This window comes from Aythya ferina (genome assembly GCF_964211825.1).
Source record: "Aythya ferina genome assembly, chromosome: 19".
Classification (NCBI taxonomy): Eukaryota; Metazoa; Chordata; class Aves; order Anseriformes; family Anatidae; genus Aythya; species Aythya ferina.
In genome coordinates, this window is record NC_140309.1 from 5,334,959 (window position 1) to 5,360,712 (window position 25,754).

At 56.7% G+C, this 25,754-nt stretch overlaps 1 protein-coding gene across 5 annotated transcripts in view; it reads left to right on the forward strand.

The window, feature by feature from the left end:
- Window positions 1–25,754, forward strand: part of CAMKK1 (calcium/calmodulin dependent protein kinase kinase 1) — an 86,506-nt gene that overhangs the window by 14,944 nt on the left and 45,808 nt on the right. For 3 of the 5 annotated variants that reach the window (XM_084493546.1, XM_084493545.1, XM_084493549.1), the window contains one exon: window positions 19,278–19,811. In XM_084493546.1, the coding sequence (XP_084349672.1) occupies window positions 19,368–19,811 (444 nt within the window). In that variant the 5' untranslated portion in view covers window positions 19,278–19,367. Of the gene's footprint in view, window positions 1–9,417; window positions 9,531–16,715; window positions 17,020–19,277; window positions 19,812–25,754 lie in introns of those variants that run through there. The other 2 variants (XM_084493548.1, XM_084493547.1) reach the window with 2 other exon arrangements.

A 25,754-nucleotide genomic window follows, 5' to 3' on the forward strand; every position in this document is an offset into this window, starting at 1 on the left:
CCCTTGTTTTAAAAAAAGAAAATTTCTCTCAGATGTCTCTGGAGAGCTGGCTACAGTAGCTGCTTGACTGATTTATTCTAGTATTTTAACATTTACTGGATTTACATAACAGCCAAACAATCTGTTTCAGGAGTTTAATATAAACCCAGCTCCAGTGAGTCACATCCATGTCAGTAATAATGCAAGGAGAGGCAGCTGGGGGAGCGAGGAGGTGACTTTTTCTAGGTTTCTGCATGGGAATATCTGGCTGCCTGAAATATCTCTGACGCCTTGCAGCCGAGCGAAGCTGCCAGCTCTCCTCCACCATCGGGGATTTGTTCTGAAACTCTGAAAGGTCAGTGGGTGCGTCACGCCAGCGCTCCTGCCTGCGCTCGGGACCCTCCTGCAGGTACCCGGGCAGTGCTGGTGCCCTGCCTGCTCCCGAGCTGCATCGGGTGGTCGGTGCCAGGTAAGCCGGGCTTGTTCCTCGGGGAGCGAGATCCCTCGGGATGAGGAACAGTTGCGGCTCCCCAGGCTGTCCTGGGAGGTTGTAGAAACGCAGCCAGCCTCTGGGGCAGCCCTGCTGCACGGGCTGGTGGGGGCGAAGTGTGGCGGAGCAACGCAGGTGTGCAAATGGAGCTGGCTCGTAGGGGAACCCGCAGCGAGGGGCTGCAGGAGTGGGGCTGCTGGATTCGTGTCTGCATTGCTGCTGGCGTTAGGGGTTGGCTGTTCAGCCAAGCCAGCGCTCCTCTCCCTGCAGCTTGCCTATTGGAATTCGTGTCTTTAGGATGGGAGCTAAATGCTGGCTGATGAGATCCATTACAGCAGTAATTTTAGAGCATGCCAAACACCAGGAAATTGGTTGCACCCGTCCGTCTCATTTCTCCTTTGTTCCACCCCCCCTCTTTGTGAAAACTGCCATTGTTATCCTGCTAAACATCTGGTGATGGATGTCCTGCTTGCTGGGACCTTCAGGCGTTCTCCTTCGAGCCCTTTTCTGCTGCTTCTTCACTCAGCCACTTGACATTGCTGTTTGAAAAGCTCTCGGGGCTGCAGGCACTCCTGTGCAGCCTTGGGCAGCTGGTACGGGATGCCAGCGGAGCCTCCTGCGCGTCTGGGGGGAGCAGGGGAGGCAGCTTCCAGTGGAATTTCTTATCCTCGGGTGTCCGGGGCTTTACAAGCCCTTCCAGCCCCACCCCAGCCTGCTTTCTTGATGAGCAAGAGGAAAATATGAATTTCCCTTCAGTCTGCAGAAAAGTTTAGGTGGCAGCCCCAAAGCTGCAGCGTTTCTTCTTGGCACAGACGAAAACCTGAGTCATTGCTCACGAGGATGGAGCAGGCAGAGAGGGAAATTTAGTTAGGAACTGAAATGCCTGATCAATGCCAGAGGGAACAATAGTGCACAGAAATCTAGATTTCAAACGTGATTGCTTTCTGCTGGCTTGAGCAGAGCCTGGATGTTCACTGGTTGTCTTCACTGCAAGGTGTCCGCAGTGGTGCTGCTTTTAGCACTGCTCTGCCTCGCGCTGCTCAGCAGTCTTACTGTGCTCTACGTTAAAGCTGGTGGCAAAAGTCCAAAAAAGTGGTTTCAGCCCCTCCAGTTTTCAGAGGGTCTCTGCAATACGTGGTTTGGCACCCAGATATCCCCGCCAGCAGCTGCTGCAGATGTCTGAGAGGCTTGCTGCGCGCCCTGGAAGGGCCTCTGAAAATCTGCCCGTGCCTGCCCCATCTCTCCTGGTGGCTGCATCCCTCCACGAGAGCTGTCTGCCTCCTGGTGCCCCAGCCCGGTGGGAGCGCCGCCTGCTCCTAGCATTTATTTCATGCCTTCCCCGCCTGTGCTCTGCGCCCCACGGCCGCTCAGAGGTGTCAGCCTGTGGGAATTCGGCAGGCGAATGTCTTCATAGCCGGCCTCTGTGAACGTGGCGGAGATAAACCCTTTACTGAACTAAAAGTGGTAACAGCTAATCCCTTGGAAACAGTCACCTGGGCCCTGCGCGATGAAAAGAGGCTTTGCTGCTCTGATTAACGGCGCTGGCAAGAACATTAACTCACTTTTCCTTGGAAATGAAAAGCACCTCTCCGGGAGAGTTGGAGGGATTAGGTACCAGCAGGAATATTGAGGTAGGTTTTTTTGCACCTTCCTTCTAAATGCGGAGCTTTAAAGGCCCGGTCGGCCCTGACGGGAAGGGGGGGTGCTGCTGGGTGTGCCCAGGAATAGGGCACTCGCTGCGCTGCAGAGGCCAGCACAAGGCTGGGGGCACCGAGGAGTGTCCCCAGGAGGGCTGCACGTCCCCTACGCTGGGGCGTTCAGCTGGGGGCCAGGGCTCAGGGCTGTAAAGGAGCCTGGTCAGCCTGCGCGGTCACCCCCTGAAGGACTGGAGCTCCTCTAATCCTCCCGAAGAGCCAAACAGCACCGACCATCCCCAGCCTGCTCTTCAGCAGGTGCTGGAGGCCCTGGAGAGCACGGTGCTATTCCGACGATCTTGGCAACTCTGCTGTGGTTTTTGGGTGAGATTTGCACTGATTTTTATTTATTTTCTAAATACAACTCCTGCTTTCAAAACCCTGCACTAGAAATCCCACCTACATTGAAAACAAAGCTCTTGTACTTCAGCGAAGGCCACTTCAGGCTGGGTTTTGAGGCCAGGCTTTTATCTTGGTGCTGCTTTCCATGAGGCTGCGTGCCCCAGCGCTGAGCCTCTGCCCTGGCGGGATGAAGCCTGCCCAGCGAGCCGTGTTTGGTACCGAAGGCTGCTCAGCAGCAGCCCAGCTGGATGAAGGGATTAAAACTGGGATATAAAAGATTTCTCTTTAAAATAAAGAGAAATGGAGAAATGAGTAAACACTTGGATTAAGTATTTGTTGTTCAGAGCAGGTCTGACTACTTAAAATACTTCAACGATCCCGTTGCCTTTCAACCCAGGTTTCTCCTCCTGAATTTCTATTTTAAGTAAATAGCACAGGGTTAGCAGGGAAACGCTACCGGCGCCACCGTTCAAAGGCTGCCTCTCTGGCCAGGTATTTATGGGAGACGTTCAGAAATGAGCAAGCACTTGAAAGCCTATGTAATATTTATTATTGTAGCTGATTAAGAACCACTTGAAACCTTGGGGTTGGTGTCACAGCTCTGAGGCTCTCAGCAGCGCTCCAGCCAGGCGTGTGCCGGGACGTGTCTCGGTTAGACCTTGCTGCAGGTGAAGGTGCTGCCGGTGGGATCTGGGAGCTGGGGCTCTGAGAGGTGGGACGTGACAGCGCGGCCCCGGGTGCAGGGGAGTGAGATCTGCACGGGGGCAGGACAGCGAGATGCCTGGTGATGCTCAGCCCGCCCAGCCCTGGCCGTGGGACTGCTGGCCTTGCTGTGGGGAGAGATCAGCGCGTCTGTGTGGTGAGGTGGTGCCAGTCAGGAGCACAACGTGACTCCCAGGCGGCAGGCTGCTGGCAGTGCTCCAGCTCCCTGTCTCTCCAGCGCCGATTCCTCCTCCAGAGCGCAGTGGAAAAGTGCAGAGCAGGAAAAAAGGAGGTGAGTGACCTGCCCCCTCCTCAGAGATGGCTCTGAATCCATGGGCTCGCAGGGCGTGCCACGCAGCCAGCTCCACGTCCTCCTGGAGCCATCGTTAGATATTGCAGGAGGTGCTTCAGCACCACCTCCCTCCTGCCCAGTTCCCAGCGTGTGCCGGGGAAACCTCCTCAGCTCCGTGCAGTTTCATGAGGCACCTGGGCTGGTGCTGTGCTCGGTGGCGTTGGGGAGAGTCCCCTTCCCCTCCCGTTGCTCTAACAGCCTGAGGCTGTTACACCCTTCCTGCAGCATCCAGCCGAGGGGGTCAGGGGGTCGTTCAGTCACCCTGCAAACAAGTTTGCAGACTGCTGCCATCGGAACATTTCCATAACCCAACCGCTCCTCCGGGGGGAGAGGAATGAGGGGGCCCGCGGCGAGTCATGAGAGAGGGAGACGTAGGAAAATGCTTTTTATGGACTGAATAATTTTTGGTGCAGAGGCGGCGGTGTTGTATTTAATTCTAATCTGGGGGTTTGGGGGAACGTGTGATTGACACCCAGCGAGGAGAGCAGGCTGCTGGCTCTGTCAGGTTGCTGTTCCCACACGGCATTTACCTGTCAGTAAGGTTCCTGGGGAGCCCTCTCCCCCTGGGGGCCATCTGCCTGTCCACCACAAGGCTTCCCCGCAGCCTCCCAGAGCCAGCAGCACTGGAGGGGCTCCATCAGCCCCCACAGCTGCTGGGAGCTGTGTTGGGGTGCCTTCGGCTTGGGTTTCTTCAGCTGTTTTGCCATGGCTGCACTTGGGTTTGATTTTCTCCTTCATTGTTCTTCTGTGCACGGTGGGCAGGAGCCTTCTGCCTTTGAGTCCCCCGGTGGCTCGCTCCTCCCAAGTGCACCTCAACCACCCAGCCTCAGGGCAGGAGGGGCTGCTGGCTCTCTTGTCATTAAAAGGAACGATAAGAGCTTTGTTTGGCTGCTGTGTAACTTCCAGCCAGATTCTTCCTCTTGGCCCTGTCCATTCAATTCGGAGTGCGCTGGATGCTGTGAGCCTGAGCTGCTGCTGCCCTGCCTGGCTCCAGCTCTGTCCCTTCTGTTACAGCTTTGCAGGAGCAGCCGGCACCATGGCACTGGGGCGCATCCTGGGCCAGAGCCCCTCGATCGATGCACACGTACACGTGTGTGTGCCTTTTTGGGCTGGTGGAAGCTGCGAAGACACTCGGCTGGAGAGTTGTGCTTCTGCACGGTCGTGTTCCCCAAATAGCTGTGCAAATAGCTCTCTTCTGCTCGTGCTGGTTATGGCTCTGCTCCACGTGCTGCTGCAGAGAGGCGGCTTTCCACGCAGCTCTGAACCAGACCCTGTGTGAGCAGGATTTTGCATTTCATTTGTGGTTCATGTCACAGGGATGGCAGGGCAAGTCCCACTGCACCGGTGCTGTACCAAGACAGAGTCGGTGACAGCCTGACTTGAAGCCCTCTCTGAAGGTTGAGGTATAGCCAGGGGAGGGCAGGAATTAGCAGCCCTGCGGTGGGGAAGCAGGAAAGAGGAGCAAGGACAGAGTGCAAATGGTTCACCGCTCACTTGTGTCCCGTGGGCAGGCCACAAGTGCTGTGCCTGGCTTTGTCTTGCTGAAAAATGCAACAGCAGCACGGGGAAGCCAGGCACTGCAAGCGAGGGTGCAGATGTTTGTAGTAACAGGGCCTGAAGGCAGCGTGGCACAAGAACCAGGCTGCCCCGTGTGCCATCGGAGAAATGTTATTTACTGCACAGGCTCCTTCCTCTCTTCAGTTAACCTCTTCTTCAGTGCACGCAGTGACTGCTTTTCATGTGAATGCTGGTAGAAACGGAGCTCCCTCAGCAGAGCCGAAATGTTTGTGAGTGAATGAGTTCGGAGAGCTCAGGCTGTTTAAGGACGGAGAGGCGATGAAGTTGCCTCGGCTGCAGCCGGCAGCACTGCGTGGAGCAGGTCCAGGGCAGTGGCAGCTGCTCCTAGCCCAATCCTCAGGGAGTTTTGTCACTACTGACTTTGGTATTGTGCAGGACGGAGCCTTCCAGGGGTGAGAAACCCGTGTGAAGTGGGCAGCCTCCCCGGGCCTCGTGGTGCTGCAGTTCAGAGGTCAGCAAAACCTCACCGCAGATTTCCAGCTGGAGCAGGGCGAAACCCTCAGCCTGAAACCACGGGGTTGGGAGGGCTGGGTCTCCGTGATCCGCTTGGTTCTGGGTGGTTTCCTACAGATCACGTCCTCTCCCTGGTCCCCTCGGAGCTCAGCACCAGGCAGGAGCTGCAGCAGTGCGTGAGGGTGGCCCTGGCAGCGGCCCGGTCGGGTGCAGGCAGCCGAGGGAGCACTGCAGGGGTGAGGCTGCCCTTGGACCTCCGCAGCGCGCTCCCAGGGAAAGGGATTGAGGTGCCCTGAGAAAAGTAAGCTCCTTTCTCCCTATCTCCCTCTGCCCAGGTGCACCCGCTGGCCTGCTGAGCGGATCTGGCTGCCTTTGGGCTGCTTGCCTGCTGGCAGCACAGAGGCAGTGAGGCAGCCCGCAGCCCTCTGGCAGCCACTGAGCGCCTTTTTGGGGGAGCTGGGGGCTGCTGGGGAGGTCTCGCTGCCTCCTCCGTGCTCGGGAGAGTGGCTCGGAGGGGGACAGGCAGGCAGAGAGGTTATCCCAGCCGGGAGCAGGCAGACCTCACGGTGCATGCCACTGGATTTAGCACCAGCTTGTTGCGAGGTTTCTTCTGTGCCAAAGGGAATGATGAAGGAGAAGCAGCCTCGGCTCTGCGGAGGACAGCCAGTGGGGCTGAGGGCCATTAACATCATTAGCCTGGCACAGGCAAACCGTGAGCTCTCTCCCTGGTGAGAAATCTCTCTTCTTTTCTATTCCCTTATGTCTAAAAGCAGGGCTGGCCGGTTCTTTGAAAACCCTGCTGTGTTCATCCGGGTGTCTGCTGAAAGCTTCACAGAACCTGAATTTTGTGTGTCCCTCAGTGGCAGCACAGCTGCAGCCGCGTGGTGCCAAGCCCTTGGTCATGGCCTTTAGTTTGACAGACCAATTTCAATTATTTCTGTGAAGTTATTCCACTTTTTGAAGGTTTTTGTGCTGCGCTAATTGAACGTGGAGCAATGAGCAGCCCCGTAGAAAGGCTGGACTGTAAAACGGATCCGACAGCCCAGTTATTTCTACCAGCATGGGTCACCCGGGCTTTTGGGGCACATTTTGCACACTTTGCTTACTCCCTGGTGGTGGCCCAGCCATGCCAGGGCCTTTGGGGAGAGAGCCAGGCCCACTTCTGATCTTAAGCTCACATCTCCACAGCACCTGTGCCCCAGTGCTCTGTTTCCCTGTCCATGGATGCATCCCACGAGGTGTTGGTGAGGATGTGACACGTTAATTTTGGGAGGTGCTGAGTTTCCTCCGGACTGGCAGGATGTTCAGGCACCATTTTAACTCGATGCTTTTGCAGCTTCGTGTAGGAGCTGTGCAAGAACAGAGAGATGTCAGAAGAGCCTTGGCACCTGCCCGCACGGAGCCCCACTGCCTCCAGGAGCTGGGGCTGGGGCTGCAGGGTGCTGAGCCCAACGAGAGGCTGATACCAGCAGCCTGTGCACGTTTAACCCAGGCGTTAGCTGAGGTTGGAGGCGTCTCAGGAGTGGACTTTCAGAGCTCTTTAAAATGCGAGCTCACGACCTGGCTTTCCTTGACTCCCCGGCGCAGGGTTTCCTAGCAGTGCGCTGCCTGCCGTAGCGTGACGAGATCAGCAGCAATTACCTGCTCGGAAATGGGAGCCCCTGCAGGACCTCAGAGTGCTGCGGCATTGCCATACGAGGTGGACAAGTGATTTAGGTAATGAAACGATTTTATTTGGTCATGAATTGAGTGAGACTTGGAGAGCTGATGTGCTTATTCATCAGCTGACTCACGCCTTACTCACTTGAGAATGAAGTGCTGCTCCTTGTGGGTGCTTCCAGAACGGCAGGGGTAGCGATGAGCTTAAGATTTCCACCCCTCCCTTTGGTATTTTTATAAAGTTATCTAAAAAAAGAGTGATTGTGGGAGAGAAGATAATGCAATTACATCAAGGCCACGGGAAAGAACGTGATGGGATGGTTTGTGAGACAGAAGCTGAAAGGGCTCTCTGCCAAGCAAGGTGCATCCCAGGAGCTGAGCCCGAGTTTTGTAGCAGTGCTCGAATTTGGGTCTTGGTTTCCCAGCCAGGCAGTGTGAGCTCATGCCTCCAGTCAGACTTCTCAGGCTTTGTTCTCAGGGCACTTGAGCGAGTCCCCACTGTAAGTACAAGTCTGAGCCTATTCCCCCGTGCCACCAGCAGCACATGAAAGCTTGTTTGGATGGGAGCTGGCCCCTAAACTGCTCTGAAGATTGCTGTGCAAATAAACTCTGCTGTTCTCAACTTGTATTTGTAACTGCCTTTTTCCATTACAAGGCTATTGAAGAGGTTGACTTGAAACCTGCTTGTTCAGAAACGTGCACGTGTTCCAACAAGTGGATAGGATACCTGAGAACCCGGGGGAACAATGACAAATGGCTTTAGGTAAACCTGGCAGCAAGCAAAGTGATGTGGGGGTGTAACAAATGACGCTGGCATTAGACCTACTCCAACAGCGTGTCCAGTTAGAGGAAGGGTACAGAGGCAAATAAAGGAGCCAGAAGGCAGAAATGAGAATTTGGGGTTTCTCTCAGCGACCTTTGCAGAGCCATCCCACCCAGACCGTTTCACCCCGACCGCTCCTGCTGTCCCACCCCAGGGGACCGGGCAGCGTCTGGAGGTGGGTCAGGGCAGGTGCAGATAGCATGGAAATGGGAACTGCCCAGGGAAATGTGCTGGGCCTCGGTTCCAAAAGCAGGAAGCAGAGGAATGGGGGTTTATTGTTAGACAGAACTGGTGAAAGGAAAGCCACAAATAGTTTTTGAGTGTCCTGTGGCAGGTACTGGGAGTAATTCACAGGCTTGTGGGCTTTAAGGTCTCTGTGACTAAGTTAGATCTCCTGGGCCACAAGCGTGGCTGACCTGCCCAGCAGCCTGTCTTGGAGAGTTCAGGTACAGAGGAAGTTACCGCCTCCTCAATAAGCTTCCCAGTTCGTTTGGCTTTTATTAATTTCAAAAGAAGTGTCTTTGTGTTCTGTTTTACAGCCTACCTAATTTGCAAAACTGCTGCTGAACCTTGAAGCGTTAGATGATTATATCCACGATACGTAATAATAATAATACCAGAGGCAAATGTTAGTGATTTGCTGGTGTTACTGGTCAGAAACCTTCCAGGTGAGGTTGCTTCCCTTGCAGGGACCGCAGGTTTGGGGCTGAGCGGGGTGGTGGGAGAGGAGCCGAGCAGGAGCTGCGTCCTGGCACCGCTGGAGCACCTGCAGCATCCCCAGGGCACGGGGCTCACGGTGGCTCCGGCCACGGGGCACATCTTGCTTGAGCAGCTTGTGCAGGTGGAGGGAAGAAAGCTGGGCAGAAGTGGGACCCCGTAGGGGATGGATGTAGTGAGAATTATTTGCTGTGCTCCTTTGGCCTCAGGAACAGCTGGAAGTGCAAACAGAGAGGCCAGCACAATTGTGGGACGGGAGCCCTGGGACAGCTCCTGCCCCACACGTGTGACACGCGGTCACCCAGCTGCTCACGTGAATTGAGTTCCTCATTTTTGAGGCTGCGTTTTTCAGTGCTGTTCACACTTCAGCATGGGAATGCTGTCCCTCCTGACGGCCTGGGCCTGTAGTTGAAGTTCAAGTGTGTGCTTAAGTGTTCTGCTGGAGCGGAGCCGACATCTGCAGCGCAGAGACGAGCAGCGTGCGCCGAAACTCGGTGCCTGCACCCAGACTAATTGCTCCGAGACGCGGCCTGGAAGGTGCTGAGCACCCTGGCGAGGAGCCAGCGAGGCTTTTAAACGCATGCTTTCCCTTTTCTCCGCGCTGTTACCAGTTTTGTTCTTTGATTTCTCTCCCCCTGGCAACCAGGAGGATATCTGAGTAGCTAGCGCTGTGTAACTCATCTCCCAGCGACACGCCGACCTGCGCCGCGGGGATGTCTCCTGGGACGGCTGTTGGAGCAGGTATTGTTGCCGGTGTCCGAGTCCATTGGCTTTAGGTTTTCTTTTCCTTTTCTGTGCTCTCCTGCCGGGCATGGGCCAGGCCACGCTGCACGAGCAGAGCTCAGAGTGCGTTTGCAACCCACGTGCCAGGTTTCCACGTCTCTGCTTGCTGTTAAACTGCACAGACCGTGGTCGTTCCCCTCCCTCCTTCCCTCTTAACTTGGATTTGTGTTCCCCTGCCTTGGTAATTTTTGGAGGCAAACTGGGAAATCCGGGTTGTGGTTTGAAGTGGCATTGCCTGCAGTGCTCTGGACAAGGGGTCTGGGGTCTGTTTGCTCGTGGAGTTTTTAGGGTGGTGTTCTTTAGCTTTGCCTGCTGTGTGCATCAGAGGTGTTACAGCCCCAGCTGGAGACCAGCAAGGAGGTTTTAACTCTGCAAAGGGGCAGCTCTCAGTGTTCTGCCATCGCTGTCGGCTCTGTCCCTGCTTTTTGGGCTGTGGCAGCTCCTTGGTAGCTCAGTGTGCTTCTCTGAGCCGGGAGCGGGGCTCTCCTCCTCCCTCCAGCTGCCAGCAGGAGGGTGAAAGGGTTCCCCCACCTCTTGGCTCGGGGCAGGGTGGAGCAGGGGGTGCTGACTGACTTCTGTACCCTGTTCCCCCAAGGACGGGCTGTGCTGGCTGGGAAGGGCTGCAGGCTGCTGGCTGTCTGCGGCCTTCCCCCGGGAGCAGAGGGGCGGCAGGCTGTCTGCAGGGCAGCCTCCTCAGAGCCCCGAGTGTCTCAGGCTGCCCTGAGCCCAGCCGCAGGCTTTGATGTGATTTGCAGGCGGGATCAGCTCAGACATCCAGGCTGCTGAGCTCTCGGGAGAACAAGGTACAGCTGTGGCAGCCCAGCGGGTGCAGCAGGCTGGCATCCTGTGCTGCCATCCAAAGCACACCTCACCCAGCAAAGGCACGTCTTCGTACCAGCAGGTTTGTTCCTCTTCCTCCTCTGGCACCTGCTGGCCCCAAATGTGCCTTTTTTCTTCTCCGTTGCAGCTCTGTGGAGCTGACACAGCTGAGGGATGGCTCACATCTCCTGCAGATGCCTCAGAAAGGGTCTGGCCAGTCAGGTACAGCTTACAGTGCTTGTCCTGAGCCACAGAAAATGGGGACACTGCCGTGGGGTCCCAGGGCTGCCGGCACCCCAGCCGTGGCTGCCTGTTGCTCTTGGGCTTGCTGTGCAGAGCCAGAAACACAGGAGTGCAAAGCGGGAGCCCCAGGGTGGTGTTTTCACGTGTTTTTCCAGGTAAAGCTGCACCTGGAGAATGTCTCGGGTAGGCTGCGAGGCCTTTTTGTGCTCTGACAAGTGCCCGAAGTTCTGCAGTAGCATTACAGGGGCTGAGGAGAACAGCTTTGTGCCGCAGCTTTTGCCTAGTGCCTCGCTGGATAATCTCCAGTCATTGACCTTGGGGCTTTGAAAGTGCGTTTTGGCTTAGAGAGCTAAAGCTTAAGGCTTCAAAGGAGTTGGGAAACCTGCTACCCTTCAGATCTCCGAGCCAGGGGGACAACCCGTGGCTGTCCGCTCTCTCACATCCCTGGAGCCTGTTTGCGGGGAGCCTCCCTGCTTCTGCCCTTGGCCTTGTGCAGGTTAACTGAGGCCGTGCTGGGGTTTCTCAAGATGTGAGGATTATCAGAAGGTGGGAGTTACTCATATGGAAATCCAGCAAATAATTTGAGCTCTGGGTTTGAAGTCCATTTGTCTTACAGCTGCCGCTGCTTTTGTCTCGCTCCGTGTAGCTCTCCCCCGACTCACCTCTCGTCTGGGGGCACGCTGCAGACCTTCAGCACGTGGGTGCTTAGGGATGGGCGCTGGGATTATTTCCCTGATTAAAACTCTTTGCAGAGATCACCTTGGATGGAAATCTGCACTCATATTTGAACCGCCGAGAAGAAGGAAGCCTGCTGTGCTCTGTGCTGGGCGTTTTTATCGGAGATTGGCAATCCTGCAACCGCTGGAAATTAATGTTTTTTAAATGCTGGAGAGACTTCTCACTGCGGCCTGTCACGGAACCGAGCAACTTAGATACAGCCCCTGCAATACCTCCGCATCTCTCACAGGCAGCTGAAAGCTTTCTCCTTATCTGGGAGGGAGATAAACCTCTAAGCCCAACATGTCTAAATGTGAGCTTGTTCTGTCTGGCGGCTTGTTCCGTTTAGTGTGGATGCTCCTCAGACAGCACTGACTTCAGCAGCTGTCTGTGCTGGGAGATCTGAGGCTGCCCAAGGTTTGTGCTGCCGAGCTGTGTTTGTGTTTGACATCTTCCCCAGTCCCACTTTGCTGCTCCTAAACCACCCCGGCCTTGTTCTGCAGCGATTTGCTTTCATACCATTAAACCCTCCCGTATTGTGCAGCACCAGGGGATCTGAGCTCTGCCAGCACCTCAGGAGCTGAGGAAACCAGCAGCTGGGACAGGACGGGGCTGCTGGGGAGGAGGCAAGAGGAAAAAATGCTGGTGAGGCAAATAAATTGGAGAGGGGAGGAAAGCAGCAGCCTGGAAGTGTGCAGGCTGGGTGCCAGCGTGCAGAGACACTGCTGTTGGAAAAAAAAAAGCTTGTCTGCACGACCATGGGTTGCTGCTTCCCTCCTCCCTGTTTCTTTACCTCAGCAGCGTGCACCGCAGGCTGCGGGTGAGCTGGCAGCAGCGTTGGGAACCTCTGCCTGTAACCCGAGCAGGCGCGATGCGGAGAGCTGGCAGCAATGCCACGCAACCTGTTCCCTGACCAAGACTTCTGTGAACTCGTACCTGCAGGAGGAGGGCGGCGTGTTTGCCTCCCTGCTGCTGCTCTCTGCAGCTTTTCAGTCCAGCCGGGCAGAGGAGGAACGCTCAGACCTGAGGTGCCAGCAGGTCTGGTGACTGCCCCACCGGCACTCTCAGGGACGTGTGCTCCTCTTCCCACTTCGAGGTGAGAGAAAAGCCCGGAGGCAAACGAGCTACCTTGGTTACTTTGCTTGCACAACCACCTGTTTACACAGCCCTTCTCCAAAAGGAAACCTAGCCAGATTTGACAGCTCACTGGGAAAAGCAAACTCAGGCCTGGCAGGAGGACCTGTGCCTTTCCCCTTGGCAGGGGAAATCTTTGTTTCGGGGGAACCTGCTGCCCTGCCGCAAAGCCCAGGGGACAGGGATCACTTCTGCTTTGGGGCTGGAGTCTGGGAGCTCCGTGTGCCTTGGGAAGGCTTTGTGTGTATGTGCCTGACGGGAGGAGACAGGAAAGAGGCCAGAGCCAGATTCACCTCTGTGGTGCCCGAGGAATAGACAGGAGGCAACGGGCACAAGCTGTGATACAGAAAACTGTAGGAGGCCCCCATGTCCTGAAGCCCTTCCTGGCAGCTCAGCTCCTCAGGAGTGAAAGCCAGACCTCACGCTAGAAGCAGGGGGCAGATGCCCGCTGTTGTCTGCCCCTGCAGAGCTGTTGGTGTGCTGCCTCGCTCAGCGCCGTGCCTTGTGCCTTCCGTTCTGTCTCTCCCTTACTCTCCTCCTCCCTTTCTCTCCGTGCTGCAGGAGGTGATGGGGTTAGATGTGCCCATGGAGGTGAGGACCTTTCGGCTCCCCTAGAGTTCTTGGTTTCAGTTTGCTCATCGCTGCGCCTTCTCTGTGCCAGTTCCCAGGTATCGTTACGGGTGCAGCAGCAGGTGGCCCATCTGAGACAAATCCCTGTCCATCAGGCAGCTTTTTGCTCTGCCATTTACCTTCGCATGGCACAGACATTTGGAAAGCAACGAAGACCCTAAATATTAAAGACTCCTGACTCTGAGGTGGTTATTTTGCTCATGAATCGATTGGGTCTGGCTGCTGCCCTGTTCATTAATACCTTTAAAACAATCCAGCCCTCTCAAACTTCGTGTACTCTGACATTCTCGGGTGTTTTTTGAAGCACCCCCTCGCCGGCTGTTTCAGTGCCACCCCCAGCAAGCTGCTCCCTGCCACGGCTGCCCCCTCTCCAGGGCCTCGTGCTGCCTCTCAGCTCAGCAGGTGCCAGTAACCCGGCCACTTCTCCTCCTCCCTGCTCAGCTTTGCCTCCGAGTCTGCTCCCTCGCTGCACAGATCGTGCCCCGACCCTGCAGGTAGCCCCTGTGCTGCGAGGACACGGTGCTCAGGCTGTAGCAGGGTGAGCTTTTGGTGGTGCTGGCCAGAAGGCTTTTTTTCCTAGGGGTTATGGGGCTCAGCTTTGCCTGTGCAAGCTACAAGTAGTGTTTGGGGTATTTGCTGCACTCCTGATGGCTTTTGGAAGAGGAGGTTTGGGGGTGCAGGTTCTGAGGTCCAGGTCAGTCGGGACAGTGCCAGACGGGAGCAAGAACAAGCAGCTCTGAAGCCAGGCTCTCCTTTCTTACTCTTCTGATATCAAACCGTGAGTGATGTGCGTATCCTTCAGCTGTGTGCCTGTCACCTGGCCCAACTCCTCCCTATTACCGCCCATAGGGTCTCGTGGAGGTAGGGCAAATGATCCCATATAGCTGGGAGTGTGCTGGGACAGCTGCTGCGTGGTCACACAGCACGACCAGGCGCAGTGCTCTCATCTCACACCAACCTCCTCCATCCTCCCGTCTGCAGTGTCTGGGGCTAATGTCAGTCCCGTACAGCAGCCGGGCTCCTCGCCCTGCAAGGCTTTTGTCTCTTGTCCCAAGGGCAAGCGGGATTTGTTTTAATCTGAGGTCAGTGGCAGGAGTGCTGTTGGGCTGTGCTGGCTCCCAGGTATGGTAGGGGTGAGGGGAATCCTTTCTTGCACACATTTTGCTCGCGGTGATGCTGTGCAGGCTCAGTGCCTCCCGCTGGCCATTCCCAGTGCCTCTTGGGCTGTAACTTGCAGACTAACACACCCCAAAGGCACCCCGTGGAGTGAAGGGCTCGTGTTTTACCCCCTTAGTGGCTGTGTGGATGTGCTGAGCGTCACTGCCAGGTGGAGCCGCCAGTCCTCGGGGCGGCCTTGCCACGGGAAATTTCCTGAAGCAGAAACTTCTTCCTTCGGAGTAATTTTTGGTTGATTATTGCTTACATATGCAATTAGTCTAATTGCATCTGATTATGTAAATGTATTTAACCGTATAATTAGAACGTGGGGCGAGGAGGTAGAACGCAGTCGGGGAAGCTGTTGTGAAGCTCCCTGAGCTCAGCGCGCCGTGCGCAGGGCGGTTTTTAGAGCTCGTGCCGTGGGCTGGAGGGTTTGGTTCAGCATCCAAACAGCTCCAAAACACAGCTCGGTGTGCCAGCAGTTACTGCCAGCGTTGGAATAACACCCTCCATGGTGTAAAGACTTAATTTTTTTTTATATGATATCAGGAGCCTGCTGCTGAGCTCAACCCCGCCGTCTCACATCTGCATGCATGCCTTGCCCCAGGACCAGGAAAGCACAGAGCTGGCTTCATCACTGAGGGGCAGTGAGGAAGAGGAGGATGAGGATGGGATAATGTGTCCTCGGGGTGCTTGTCTTTGTGGCTCGGGGACTGGGCTAGCCCTAAAATGCCCTTTCAACCCCCCTGCCTTGTTAAGGCACGTAGACACTAAGCAAAAGGAGGCAGAAATGACACGTTTCCCAGCTGAAGAAAAGTGGCTGGGAGATGTTTGTTGTCATTCAGGAAATGGGGCAGGGGCAGGGGCCTGAGCCCTGCTTTTCAGGTGTCTCGCACGAGCTGGAATCGCAGAAATGCCGTTTCTTGTCATTCAGTGGTTACTTTTAAAGCTGTGCTAGAAGCTTCACAGGAGCAATCAAAGGGCCTCACTTTTATGATCTAATTTTCAGCTGTGGCACAACAGCCAGGCTCAGTGCCAAGGACTGGGGAGAGGAAAAAAAGCCGTGAATGATCAGAGCAGGACGGAGTGATTCTCAGCGAGACATGGCTGGGCTCTGCAACGAGGGCCTTGAAAAGCGCGTGGATGGCGTGTGCGTAAAGCACAAACACTGCCTCCTGTTTAGTGTTTGGGTTGTGGGAATTTCTCCTGGTTTTAGTCAGGGGCCTGGACCTGAAGCAGGTTACCCTTTTGCCAGGCACGTGGGCTGCTCTGCTGTCCGGCTGCCCTGATATCTCTGCAGGGTCGTGCTCTTTTTTTGGCTTTGTAGGTACATGAAACAACCCCCCTGGTTCTTGGTGTCTCACATGGGGCTCGTGGCAGCTCAGCTGTTGTCCTGGTGCATGAGAGACAAATCCCCCAGCAGCTCCTACGTCCTGCAGATGTCTGGGCAGGTTGGTTGGGATTTGGGTGTGTGTATCAGGGTGATGCACGTGCATCTCCCTCGTGTCAGGAGTGCTCAAAGTCCTGCAGACCCGGCTGCAGAAAGGGGAGCTCAGGAGACACTCCGGGATGGAAATAGCCGCAGGCTGTGGTGTTTGGTGTGGAGAGACAGCCCGGGCTCTGAAAGGGACTCGCTGACCTAATATTTCAAAAATGTCATCTGAGGAGCACTTCAGGGCTTGGCTGCCCAGCCTCAGACTCGCCGCTTGTCTCCTTAAAGGGAGTTTCTGGTGCTGGCTGACAGCAGCAGAGCAGATAATTAATCTGTGCTGTGCTGAACATCGGGAGGAAACCAAGCAGCAGGTGAGGCAGGGAGGGCTGGGCATGCCTAGGGCTGGGGGACAGCCCTGAAGGGTGCTGGTGCTGGAGGTGGCATCCCGTCTGCAGGTCATCCCAGTACGTGGCTGGCTGGAAAACTTGCCCTGCCCCCTGACCTTGCTGCTGCATACCAAAGGAGCAGACAAAGCTCTCCGTGCTCTTTGGGACCTCTCTTTTGCTTCTGGGTCTTACAAAGTCAAGAGGCACCAAATGGGGTTTGCCTCCAAGCAGTGCTGCAGGGTGACGTGCCCCACACTGTCCCTGCGGTCCCCAGGCTGTTGCGAAGGGCACTGTGGGCACCTGAGGAGGTCTCTGGCTCTGAGCAGGGGCAGGATTGCTGCCTGGCTGCTTCCCCTGCAAACTGCGGGTCTGGATCCCGGTGCTCTCTTCTACTGCAGGGCCCCCGGTGCCGGAGCATGGGGTGAGTGTGTGCTCAGGGACAGAAAGGGGAAGCGGGACGGGGTGGGCTGAGCGCAGCATCGCTCCTCTGAGCCTGGGAACTGCGGCACGTGAAGCTCTCAAGTCATTTTCCTGGGCAGCCTGTAGCAAAATCAGGAAATGAAGCTGGAGATGCTGAGCCCAGGGCCCTGTAACCTCCCCGTCCCTCCTGTGAGAACGTTTCCCGTTAGCCAAATGGAAACACCAAGCAGCAACCCAGCTTTACCACCTCTCCTTTTTCAGACAGTGCTTGGAAATACGTTATGGAGCAGCAAAATTAATTACGTTTGCTCATCTCCTGCTCCCACGTACAATACAGAGACATTTCTCCAGAATCATATTCCCTCTAAAAGCTTGTTTTCTGCCGTGCTCTGCTCGGTGCCTATGAGGGAAACGTGCAGCCGCTTGATAAATGCACTGCGGAAAACACCGGCGAGGCGGCTGCCTGCCTGCGGGAGAGGAATAGCTGGAGGGAGACCCAGTAAATAAGGTATGTGTAAGTGAATTAATTCTGCTCATATAAGCTTGTTTGCAGCTTCAGCTCCTGTCTGGAGCGCAGTGCCCAGCTCTGCGGCAGCAGATCGCTGTTTGGGAGAAGTGATTGCCTTTTGTCCGGGGCATCCCGCGTGGTGAGGCTGCTCTGGGTGTGACTGATCTGCTCGCTCACAGCCCGTTCGTTTCTGATAGCCTGCTGGAGGATTTAGCTGTGGAAAGGAATCCTTCAAACCAGTAGGATCCGAACCAAGCCCAACTGAACAGATGAGCAATTGCTCTCTCGAAGCCTCGCTGGGTTTCTTGCAGAATACTTCCAGCAGCGCTGTGTCGTGCTGCGATGCTGGATGGGTCTGTTCGGTTTGATCTGGTGGACTGGTTATGGGGTTGGTGTGAAGCTGGGAATTACCCGAGGATTCATTTTGGGAGGCCAGCAGGTGAGCTGCGTGCTGCCCCTTCACTTCCCTGGTCCCCAGTTACAGACGTTTGCCTGGGGAGTGACCAGAAGGGATGGGAGCGACACGGCCTGGCCCTGCGGGTGGAGCACAAGGAAGGCGGCTTGGGAGGCAGTGGGGCAGCTGCAGGCTGGCCGTGTGCCCTGCCCTGCTGGCCCTGCGTCAGGCCAGAAGCTCTCCAAGCACAGAGCAAACGCGGCAGGTTTCACGCGGGTGCGTTTTGAAGGACGGGATCGGTGCTGAGCCAGCTCGGGGCTGCAGCTGGCTCTGGGACAGCCTGGTGATAAGGACAAGTTAGGGGGCATGGGGCTGGGAACGGGGGCTGTGGGGGAACCTGGAGTGGGGGTAGGTGGGGAGGTGAGGTCCTGCCAAGGGGCTGGCACGCTGGTTTTTCTGTGGGGCTGGGGGCTGCTGGAGCCCAGCGCCCCTTCCCCTGCTGCTGCCACCCCCCGCTGCCCGCCTCCTGCTCTGAAAGGATTTGTGCTCAGGGATTGAAGGGTTTAAATATAGTTTTAATAGAAGCTTTTAAAGCTGATTTCACCGTTTCATTACTGCTCCGAGTGACTGACGTTCCTGTCAATTTGTTTCAAACATGCTGCAGAAAAGACAGGAGAAGGGGGGAAGATTATTCCGGGATGGAGACGGAGAGGAGGGAGGTGAGCAGCGGGCCTGTGGGGAAGAAAGAACGTGTTGGGGGGGGATTTTTCCTCCCTGTGGCATGGTGTGTTTGGCATGCGACCCAGGGCTATGCCTGCCATCCAAATTGTCCTCCAGTTTCTGTATTGCTATGGCAGATTTGCTGGAGTTTGGCTGCTGTGCGTCTGCAGGGCACTCGGAGGTCGTCCCCTGCAGCAGCACCCAGCGGGAGATGTTCACCCGAGCATCGCTGGGCAGCTCCAGGCCGGGCTCGATTTCTGCTCCCTGCCCCTGCCTGGGGAGCCCGCCGGTGTTCCCAGCCTGGTGGCTGCCCGCAGCCTCCTGAACTCACCTGGCCTCCCCTTCCCTGAGTAAACTGAGCGTGCCCAGCGTGAAAGCAGGGCCCTGGGAGTGTTCCCTGCCCTGTGTGGGTATTTATGCACCGCCCGCTCTGCCTGGAGCAAACCAGAGGTTGCAGGCCTCTTCCAAAGGCCAGGACGGAGCCCACGTGCCGACGAGCACAAAGCTGTGGTGAGCTGCAGCCCCGTGCAGCTTTTATGTCCGGTGAGCACTGAGACTGCGGCGTGTTTGCACGTAGGCTGCAGCCACGGGGGCCAGAGCAGACCCCAGACCCACAGACCCGCTTTTAAATCCCACCTCGGCCGGTGAGGAAGCTGCACGGGGGAACTGGCTGCTGGGGAGCGAGTCGGTGGCTGTGGCTTGGCTTCCAGGCAGCTCTGTGACACCGCGGGGCCACGCAGGGCAGCGGAGCCTGCTGGGGAGCCCTACATGGCTGTGGACCGGGTGTGCTGCGTGCTGCCTTTGGCCGCATACCAGCAGCTCCTGTCCCCTGTAAGTAAGAATTGGAGAGGCCATCAGGCTGACCCTTTCCCCTTGGCTGGGGAGAAGCCGCACTTCCCCTTACTGTAAACGCGGGCTGCCCCGCTGGAGCTGCAGAAGTTGTCTCTGTCGGCGTGTCACACAGATAAAATCTCAGCCTTATCGCTCGTGGAAGTTCCTGCAGGCAGCGCAGTGCTCGGCCCTGCCTCTCCTGGGTGGCACCGCTCACACCTCGCCTGCCCCGCTGGGGGAAGGAGCCGGGGGCTGCCTCGGCTGTGTCTGCTGGGCGCCGTTAGCGCCGTTACCTCTCTGTGCTTCCTTCCAGGTGTCCCGTGGAGCTGCTCCTCGTGCCGCATGCTGCTGGTGAGTGCTGCCATCACCGCTCTGCGCAGCGCCGCCTGAGCCGGGCCCGGCGATGGGGGACTCCCCGACCAGGGGCACGGGCACGCACTGCCCGGACACGCAGCTGGAGCTGGCAGAGCGCATCGCAGCCATCGCTGTGGCCGTTAGCCCGGATAGAAGTGACCAAAACGGTGAGGACAACGCCGAAGAAAACGACACGGTCTTCGCTGAAAACATGAAGGACATCCAGAGAAATGGAGTCAGCGCGGACGTGGGCGCGAAGGAGTTCCTGCCCTCCCAACGGCCGGACGATGCTCACTGGAGGCACAGTTCCAAGAGACCTCTGGCTAGACCTGTCCTGTCCAGCAGGAAGCTGTCTCTCCAGGAAAGATCGTCGGGAGGTTACTTGGCATCGAGCAACTCCCCGGGTTTCGGTGCTTACGCCACGGGGCCGTCACCGCGGATAATGAGGAGACCAACGATCGAGTCCAACCGCGTCTCCATCTCGGATGCTGAGGTAGGCACGTTGCGTGTTCTGCCCCTAACTGCTGCTGGGGGAAGCTGTAACTGCTCACGGCAGCCTGTAGTCTTTTGAAGCAGGAAATCTGAGAGCAGCCTTTATTCTAAGGGGAAAAAATCCCTGAAAGCAGGGATTATGCTGGCTTGAAATCGCTGGGCACCTTTACATCCATCCCCACACCTCACACGTGGCTTCTTCAGCCCTCGTGGGGCTGGGACCCCCGGTGTGAGGGGGCCGGGCCCCCTGCTGTGTAGCCGTAGTGTGCAGGAGCCCTGGGAGGCTGCTCAGAGAAAGGGCTGTGGCCAAACGGATTTGCTTTGTGTCCCTGCAGCGCGCGCCCTTTGGGGGTTTATCAGTCAAGGCAGCTTTGCCGCTGGTATTTTATGGATTTAAGCTTCTGGAGATTATGTATCTCCTATTATGTTTTGCCATTATTGAGTGCCTGATTTAATTTTATAAAGAGCTTAAATGCACTGGTGTTTCCTGCTCCTGTCAGGATTTTCTCTTGTCTCGGAAGCATTCGCACGGCTTTGTAAGAGCAGAGGCAGCTGCGGGCCGTGGCCCCGTCCTTCCGAGGGGTTGCTGTGCTGGCTGCGGCCCCCCCAGGCCCTGTCCTGCAGATGGAACTGAAACTTCAGCAGGGCTTCCTTGGGAACTCAGGGCTGATAGAACTGGAGAAAATGGGCGTTACTTGAAGTAAAAATGTGAAGTTGTACCAGTTGGGAGGATTTTTTACAGAGGGAATGGGCAGCCTGGTGCCCGACGTTGCTCTCGGGTGCTGCCACACCGCTGCAGTGCTCGTGGGTGCTGCCATGCCCCCCCTGTGATGCCTAAATCCCACTGTGGGTCCTGCTCTGTGTCCTCAGCAGCCAAAATCACCGGAATTGAGACCCGGAGCCTAACACAGGTGGCTTAGTGCTTCCTTCCTGCAGGCAGGTGATTTCCCCGTACGTCTGAGATGAAATCGGCCACTGCCCACTGGGAACGTTTGCAAGTCACGGTAGCTGTGAGATGGGTGATGGCTGGGAAGTGGATTTCTGCCTGAGATGAGCTGCAGAGATTGCAGCTCCTCTGATGACAGCCCTGAGCTTTAATAAAAGGGACGGGAGGGCGAGGAGCCAGCTCCTGGGAGCGGCCGTGAGCGCTGTGCTGGAGCTCCCCTGCTGCGGTGCTTGGCTGTGCCGGCAGCGGGGCTTGTCTGAGATCTGCTTCCAAGTATCTGCAGTCCAGGGCGAGTCTAGCACGCTCCAAGCTGAAAGGAAATTGAAAATTCTCCATCTCCTTGCACAGCATTCACATCTCAGGGAGCGATCGTTGCTGCCTTGGGACGGGGATGCTCGGTTAGAAATGCGGGTGCGGAGCCTGCATCCCCCAGCAGTCAGGCAGCTCTGCTTTTACAGGTCACTTTGCTGTGACTATTTGGAGCCTCGCTCCAGTGCAGAGGAGATGCTCAGCAGTGCCGTGCTTGTCAGAAGCCATCGCTCCTGCTAACGGGGAGCGCTGCAGCAGCGGGCGGAGGGGAGGCTGGGCAAGAGCTGTGCGAGGTGCTCAGAGGTACTTGCTCCCCCAGCAGGACCCTCAGGAGCAGCTTGTGGGGCTGGGATCTGTACCCTGTGAGAAACAGCAAGAGGACTGGGAAGATGCACACTTGGTGAGAAGGTTCAGAAGTCTGAGGCTGACCACTCACTAGTGAAAATTAAGCACGAAATTTGTGCCTGCAAGAGCAGCACCCAGCCTGCCCGCAGCCCAGCTCCAGCAGCCGCTGTGCCACCCGCCAGGTGCTGCTGAGAGCACGGTGCCCGTTCTGGGGCTGGGGGTCCCCTGGCAGTCCAAACACGAGCTGCACGGCTGGCCGAGATGCAGCAGGAACTCGGAAGAGAAACGAGGAGCAGATTTTAGGTTGCTCCGTTCATTTATTTGGTGCCTTGGTTGTGAGCTGTGAGCGGAGCCTCGCACGTGAGCTGGGAGGAACAAGCAGAGCCAGGAGATGGAGCAGAGCTTGTGAGAGCCACTGGGGACAAAACGTTGGGGTTTTCGGCCCTATGGGGAATAAAATAACCCTGCAGTGAGTAACAACAGCAGCTGCTGCTAAGCACACCGTGACTCTGTGCCATCCCTTGATCGTTTCGCTGCGTTTCCCGGTGGCTCCCAGCTTCTGGAGCCGAACTGGGCTCTGTCCCCGTCCCCTGCTGCCAGCCCCAACCTCAGGGGGCTGCTTGTGTCAGGGCTGCTGGGCTGGCGGGCTTGAAGCAGGCACAGGGCTTGTTGCCTGGTACAGACAGCTCACGCTCCGCCGAGCAGAGCCACCAATTAGCTAATTGCCCCGAGACGAGGTGTTGGCAGCTGCTGGTTTCTTGCAGCCGCTGCTGATGAGCCTGCAGCTGCCTTAGGAACTCGGCAAGGGACAGAGCTCGTCCTGCTGTCCCGGCAGCGGGGCTGTGCGTTAATTAACCCAATCTGCCCCAGCTCTCTGAAAATGGAGCCGCAATTTTCAAAGCATGGGGCGTGAGGCAGCTTCCCTGCTTGGTTCCCTCCTGTCTTAGGCTCTCGGTGGCCCATCCATCCTCCTGCGGGGAGTGCCCGTGAGGCCGGCAGGATTTTTCCTGGCTTTTCTCCTCCTTGGATGAGCCCGGCCCTCCTGTGTCCCAGGAAAAGGACGAGAGCCTGCAAACGAGTTCATACAGCCCTACAGGATCTTGTAGGTCCCCCTACGACCCCATCACCCCGTCTGACAGAGCGTGGCCCACCTAGGGTAGGTTTGGGTGCTGCCTGCTGGGAGCGTGTGTTGGAAGGTGCAGTGCTGCTGTTTTATTCGGCCATCCCAAAGCAACCTTCTGAGGCAGCTGAGAGAACTTCCATTTGGTGAGCAGCCAGCCAGAGCTAGAAATGTCTTTTTTCAGACTTTCTCCCCAGACCTGCCTACACTGTCAGTTGCTTTATCCTCCTCCAGTCTCTGCTGAGCTCTCTGTCCTCTCTTCACACGTTCCCTTCTCTCCCCTGGATCCGTCCTGGCAGCCTGGCGTGGTTCTCCCAGCCCTGGCAGCCCGGCAGGGTCTGTGCCAGGGCTCAGCAGCTCATCCTGCAGCTCCCCGCTGTGCCGTTGGCCCCGCGTCCTCAGGCAGGAGCACAGAGCACAAAAAGGGAATTTTCCTGCACTCCAAGTCCACAGCTCGCCCCAGAGGCACAGAACATAAATCACTGCCCCGTCCTTCCTTCCCTTGCCTTTCCACATTTTTTTTTTCGTGGGCCTGCTGCCTGCTTGGCTGACTCACCCAGGCCTTCCCTCAAGTCCCGGGAGCAGCCAGATTTTCTCCACCAGGTTGTGATTTCCTTGCTGGGCACCCAAACAACCCCCCGAGGGGCTGGGGCAGCTGTGGGGCCAGGGTTTCGGCACTGCTGGCCTCCCTGTGCAGCCCCACAAGTCCCCGGCCTTGTTTCTCACAGAGGTCTGGCTGCGGGGCTCAAGCTGCGGCTCTCTCAAAAAGATGAAGGCACTTGGGGAACATTCCTGCAAAGGAGAATCCCCCCCGGACGCTGCTAATTGCTTTTCCTAGGACTAATTAACCTTTATTTAAAAGTTACATTTCCAATTTGCCTAAAGCTCGGTCTTAAGGGTGTAGGGTGGAGAGGAGGAGAAAGCCCGAAGGCAGAGCTGCGGCGGGGCCGCCTCTGTCCCGCTGGGCTCGCAGGGGCTGGGGAAGCTCTGCTGCCAGGAGGCTGAGCCCAGCCTGGTGCTGAGCTTCGGCATCGTGCTGGCTGCATGGCCCCGGTGCTTCTTTTGGGGCACGTTTCAAACCTGCCTGTCCCACCTCCATGGGCTCCCCGTGCACCCTGCTCTGTCCCTTAGCAGCTTTCTGATTTGTCTTGGTTGCTGCCCCCAGTGCCCCGTCTGGTTTGTGTTTTCACCTTGGCTGGTTTTGGGACTGCTTTCGCTTCCCCCTCCAGCCGGGATGATTTTAAAGCCGCGTTGTCATCGTTAGTGGCTCGTAGTTCCCAGTTTTCCTTCCCGTGTTTCTCTCTGAAGCGTGTCTTGATGGAACTCAGCTGCTTGAATTCGGCTTCTTTTAAGGACAGGCTTTTTCCCGGTATCTGTATGTGCGGCCAGCCTAACCCTTTCTGAAGACGCCATCCTTTGGGCATTAGCCCTGCCTCTTCCTTTCCCCCCCCCCCTCAGTGGGCAGCGAAGGCTCAGTTCTGTTTCTTGGGGTTTGTCACAGCGCTGGCAACAGCGGATTCATGGATTAAGCCCAAACTCTGGCCTTTACCTTGCTTTGTGACCTTGTGATTGATTTTTGTCTTCTCTGTAGCTCTGACCTCCCCTCCTTCTCCCGAGCAATACCTTGGACACGCAGTCGAAGGGGGCACCTTGCTTTTAAGGTGGAACAATTCCTGCACACCGAGGTGGGCACCGTGCACTAATTCACCCACGGCCTTCATTAAAATTTAATTTTGTTCACTCTTTTTGTAGCTGCCAGCAGTTGCAGTTACAGGGCCGTGATGCAGTCAGCAGGGCCGTACGATGCTCTCTCTAGGAACACTTGGCCCAGAGGTAGGAGTTGGTGTCTGATGAAGGCATCGTACAACTGTCCTGCTCCCTGCAGGAGCCCAAACACCAGTAACAACGCTGCCAGTCCGCAGTGGCACATGGCAGGAGTCACCAGAGCTGTCAGCTATGGGCTTCCTGAAAGAAGGACATTAAAAAAAAAGGTAAAAAGCAGCTGTAATGTGGTTTGGGTTTTGCTGAGTGGAGCTCCAAGTGCCCAGAGCCTGGCAGCAGCTGTGGGTCTGGCTGGGGACTGCTGCAGAGCTCGGGGGCCGTGCTGCAGGGCCGTGCCCTGCCAGCAGCCTGCCCTTGGATGAGGCCAAGCACGGGGCAAGCAGGCCAGGAGCCATCACCAGAAACTGCTGCTGCTTAGTGGGTGAAAATCATCCCAGCACCAAGCACAGCCCCAGGCCGGGAGGTGAATCTGCTGCCTGGGGCAGCTGTCCCCTGTGTGTCCCTACCCGGGGTGCTGCAGGCCCCTAAAATTCACCGGGCCTTTCCTGCTCCGCACGTCTCGGTGGCGTTGTGCTTTGCACCTTGTCTTCTGCTGGTCCCACTCTTGCTGCTTCAAGTTCTGATGGATTGGGTTTTGCCTTTGGAAAGATTTTATAAGCTTTGCTAGCGGTGGAGTTAATGCACTGCTGCGGCTCCATTACTCACTGCTGGCTCTTTCTCCCTGTCAGGGCGGTGGAAAAAAAACTTCCTTCGCTGGAAACGAGATGAAGATTTAAATCACTGCCTGTATTCCCGACAAGGCGCTGCTTGCAAGCTTAGAAAGTCATCATTTCCCCGGTCCTTCATTTCCTTCACTGCGATGATGGCTTGCTCTGGAAGGGCTTTGTGCTTCATGGGGGAGAAATGCCCCAATTGCTGCCTGCTGCACCTGCAACAGAGCGGGGTGGTGGTGGTGGAGGGCACGGGGCTGTGACCCCTGCTGCTGTCCCGCTGCTGCTGCTGTAGGCTCCAGGGGTATCTTGAGGCTTGGCTGAACGTTTGCAGAAGGGTGAGCCTGCAGCACCTGTTTTCCCCTCTCCTGAGGGATGGGGCTTGGTGGTGCTCCGGGGGATGAAGGGCGATGCCTCTGCACCCCCTGGGCCCAGCTCCTCAGTGCCCGGTGCCCTGGCTGTGTGCTCCGTGCTGCTACGTGCCCTGTGTGGGGCAGGCTTGTGGAAATACAGGTGCTTGGGCTCCAGCAGAATGGGATCTCGCCTGAATTTTAGGAGGAGCTCTGCCAGGGCGTGATGGATGTCACAGGGTTTCTTTTCTTGTTTTTCTGCGAGGCCGACAAACCCACAGCGGTGTGGCGGTGCCGGAAATAATTCTGTGCCTCAACATCTCCTCCTTCCGCTACGAGCTGCTGAAAGGGCAGCCTGACCTTCAGAGCCAGGGAAGGCAGG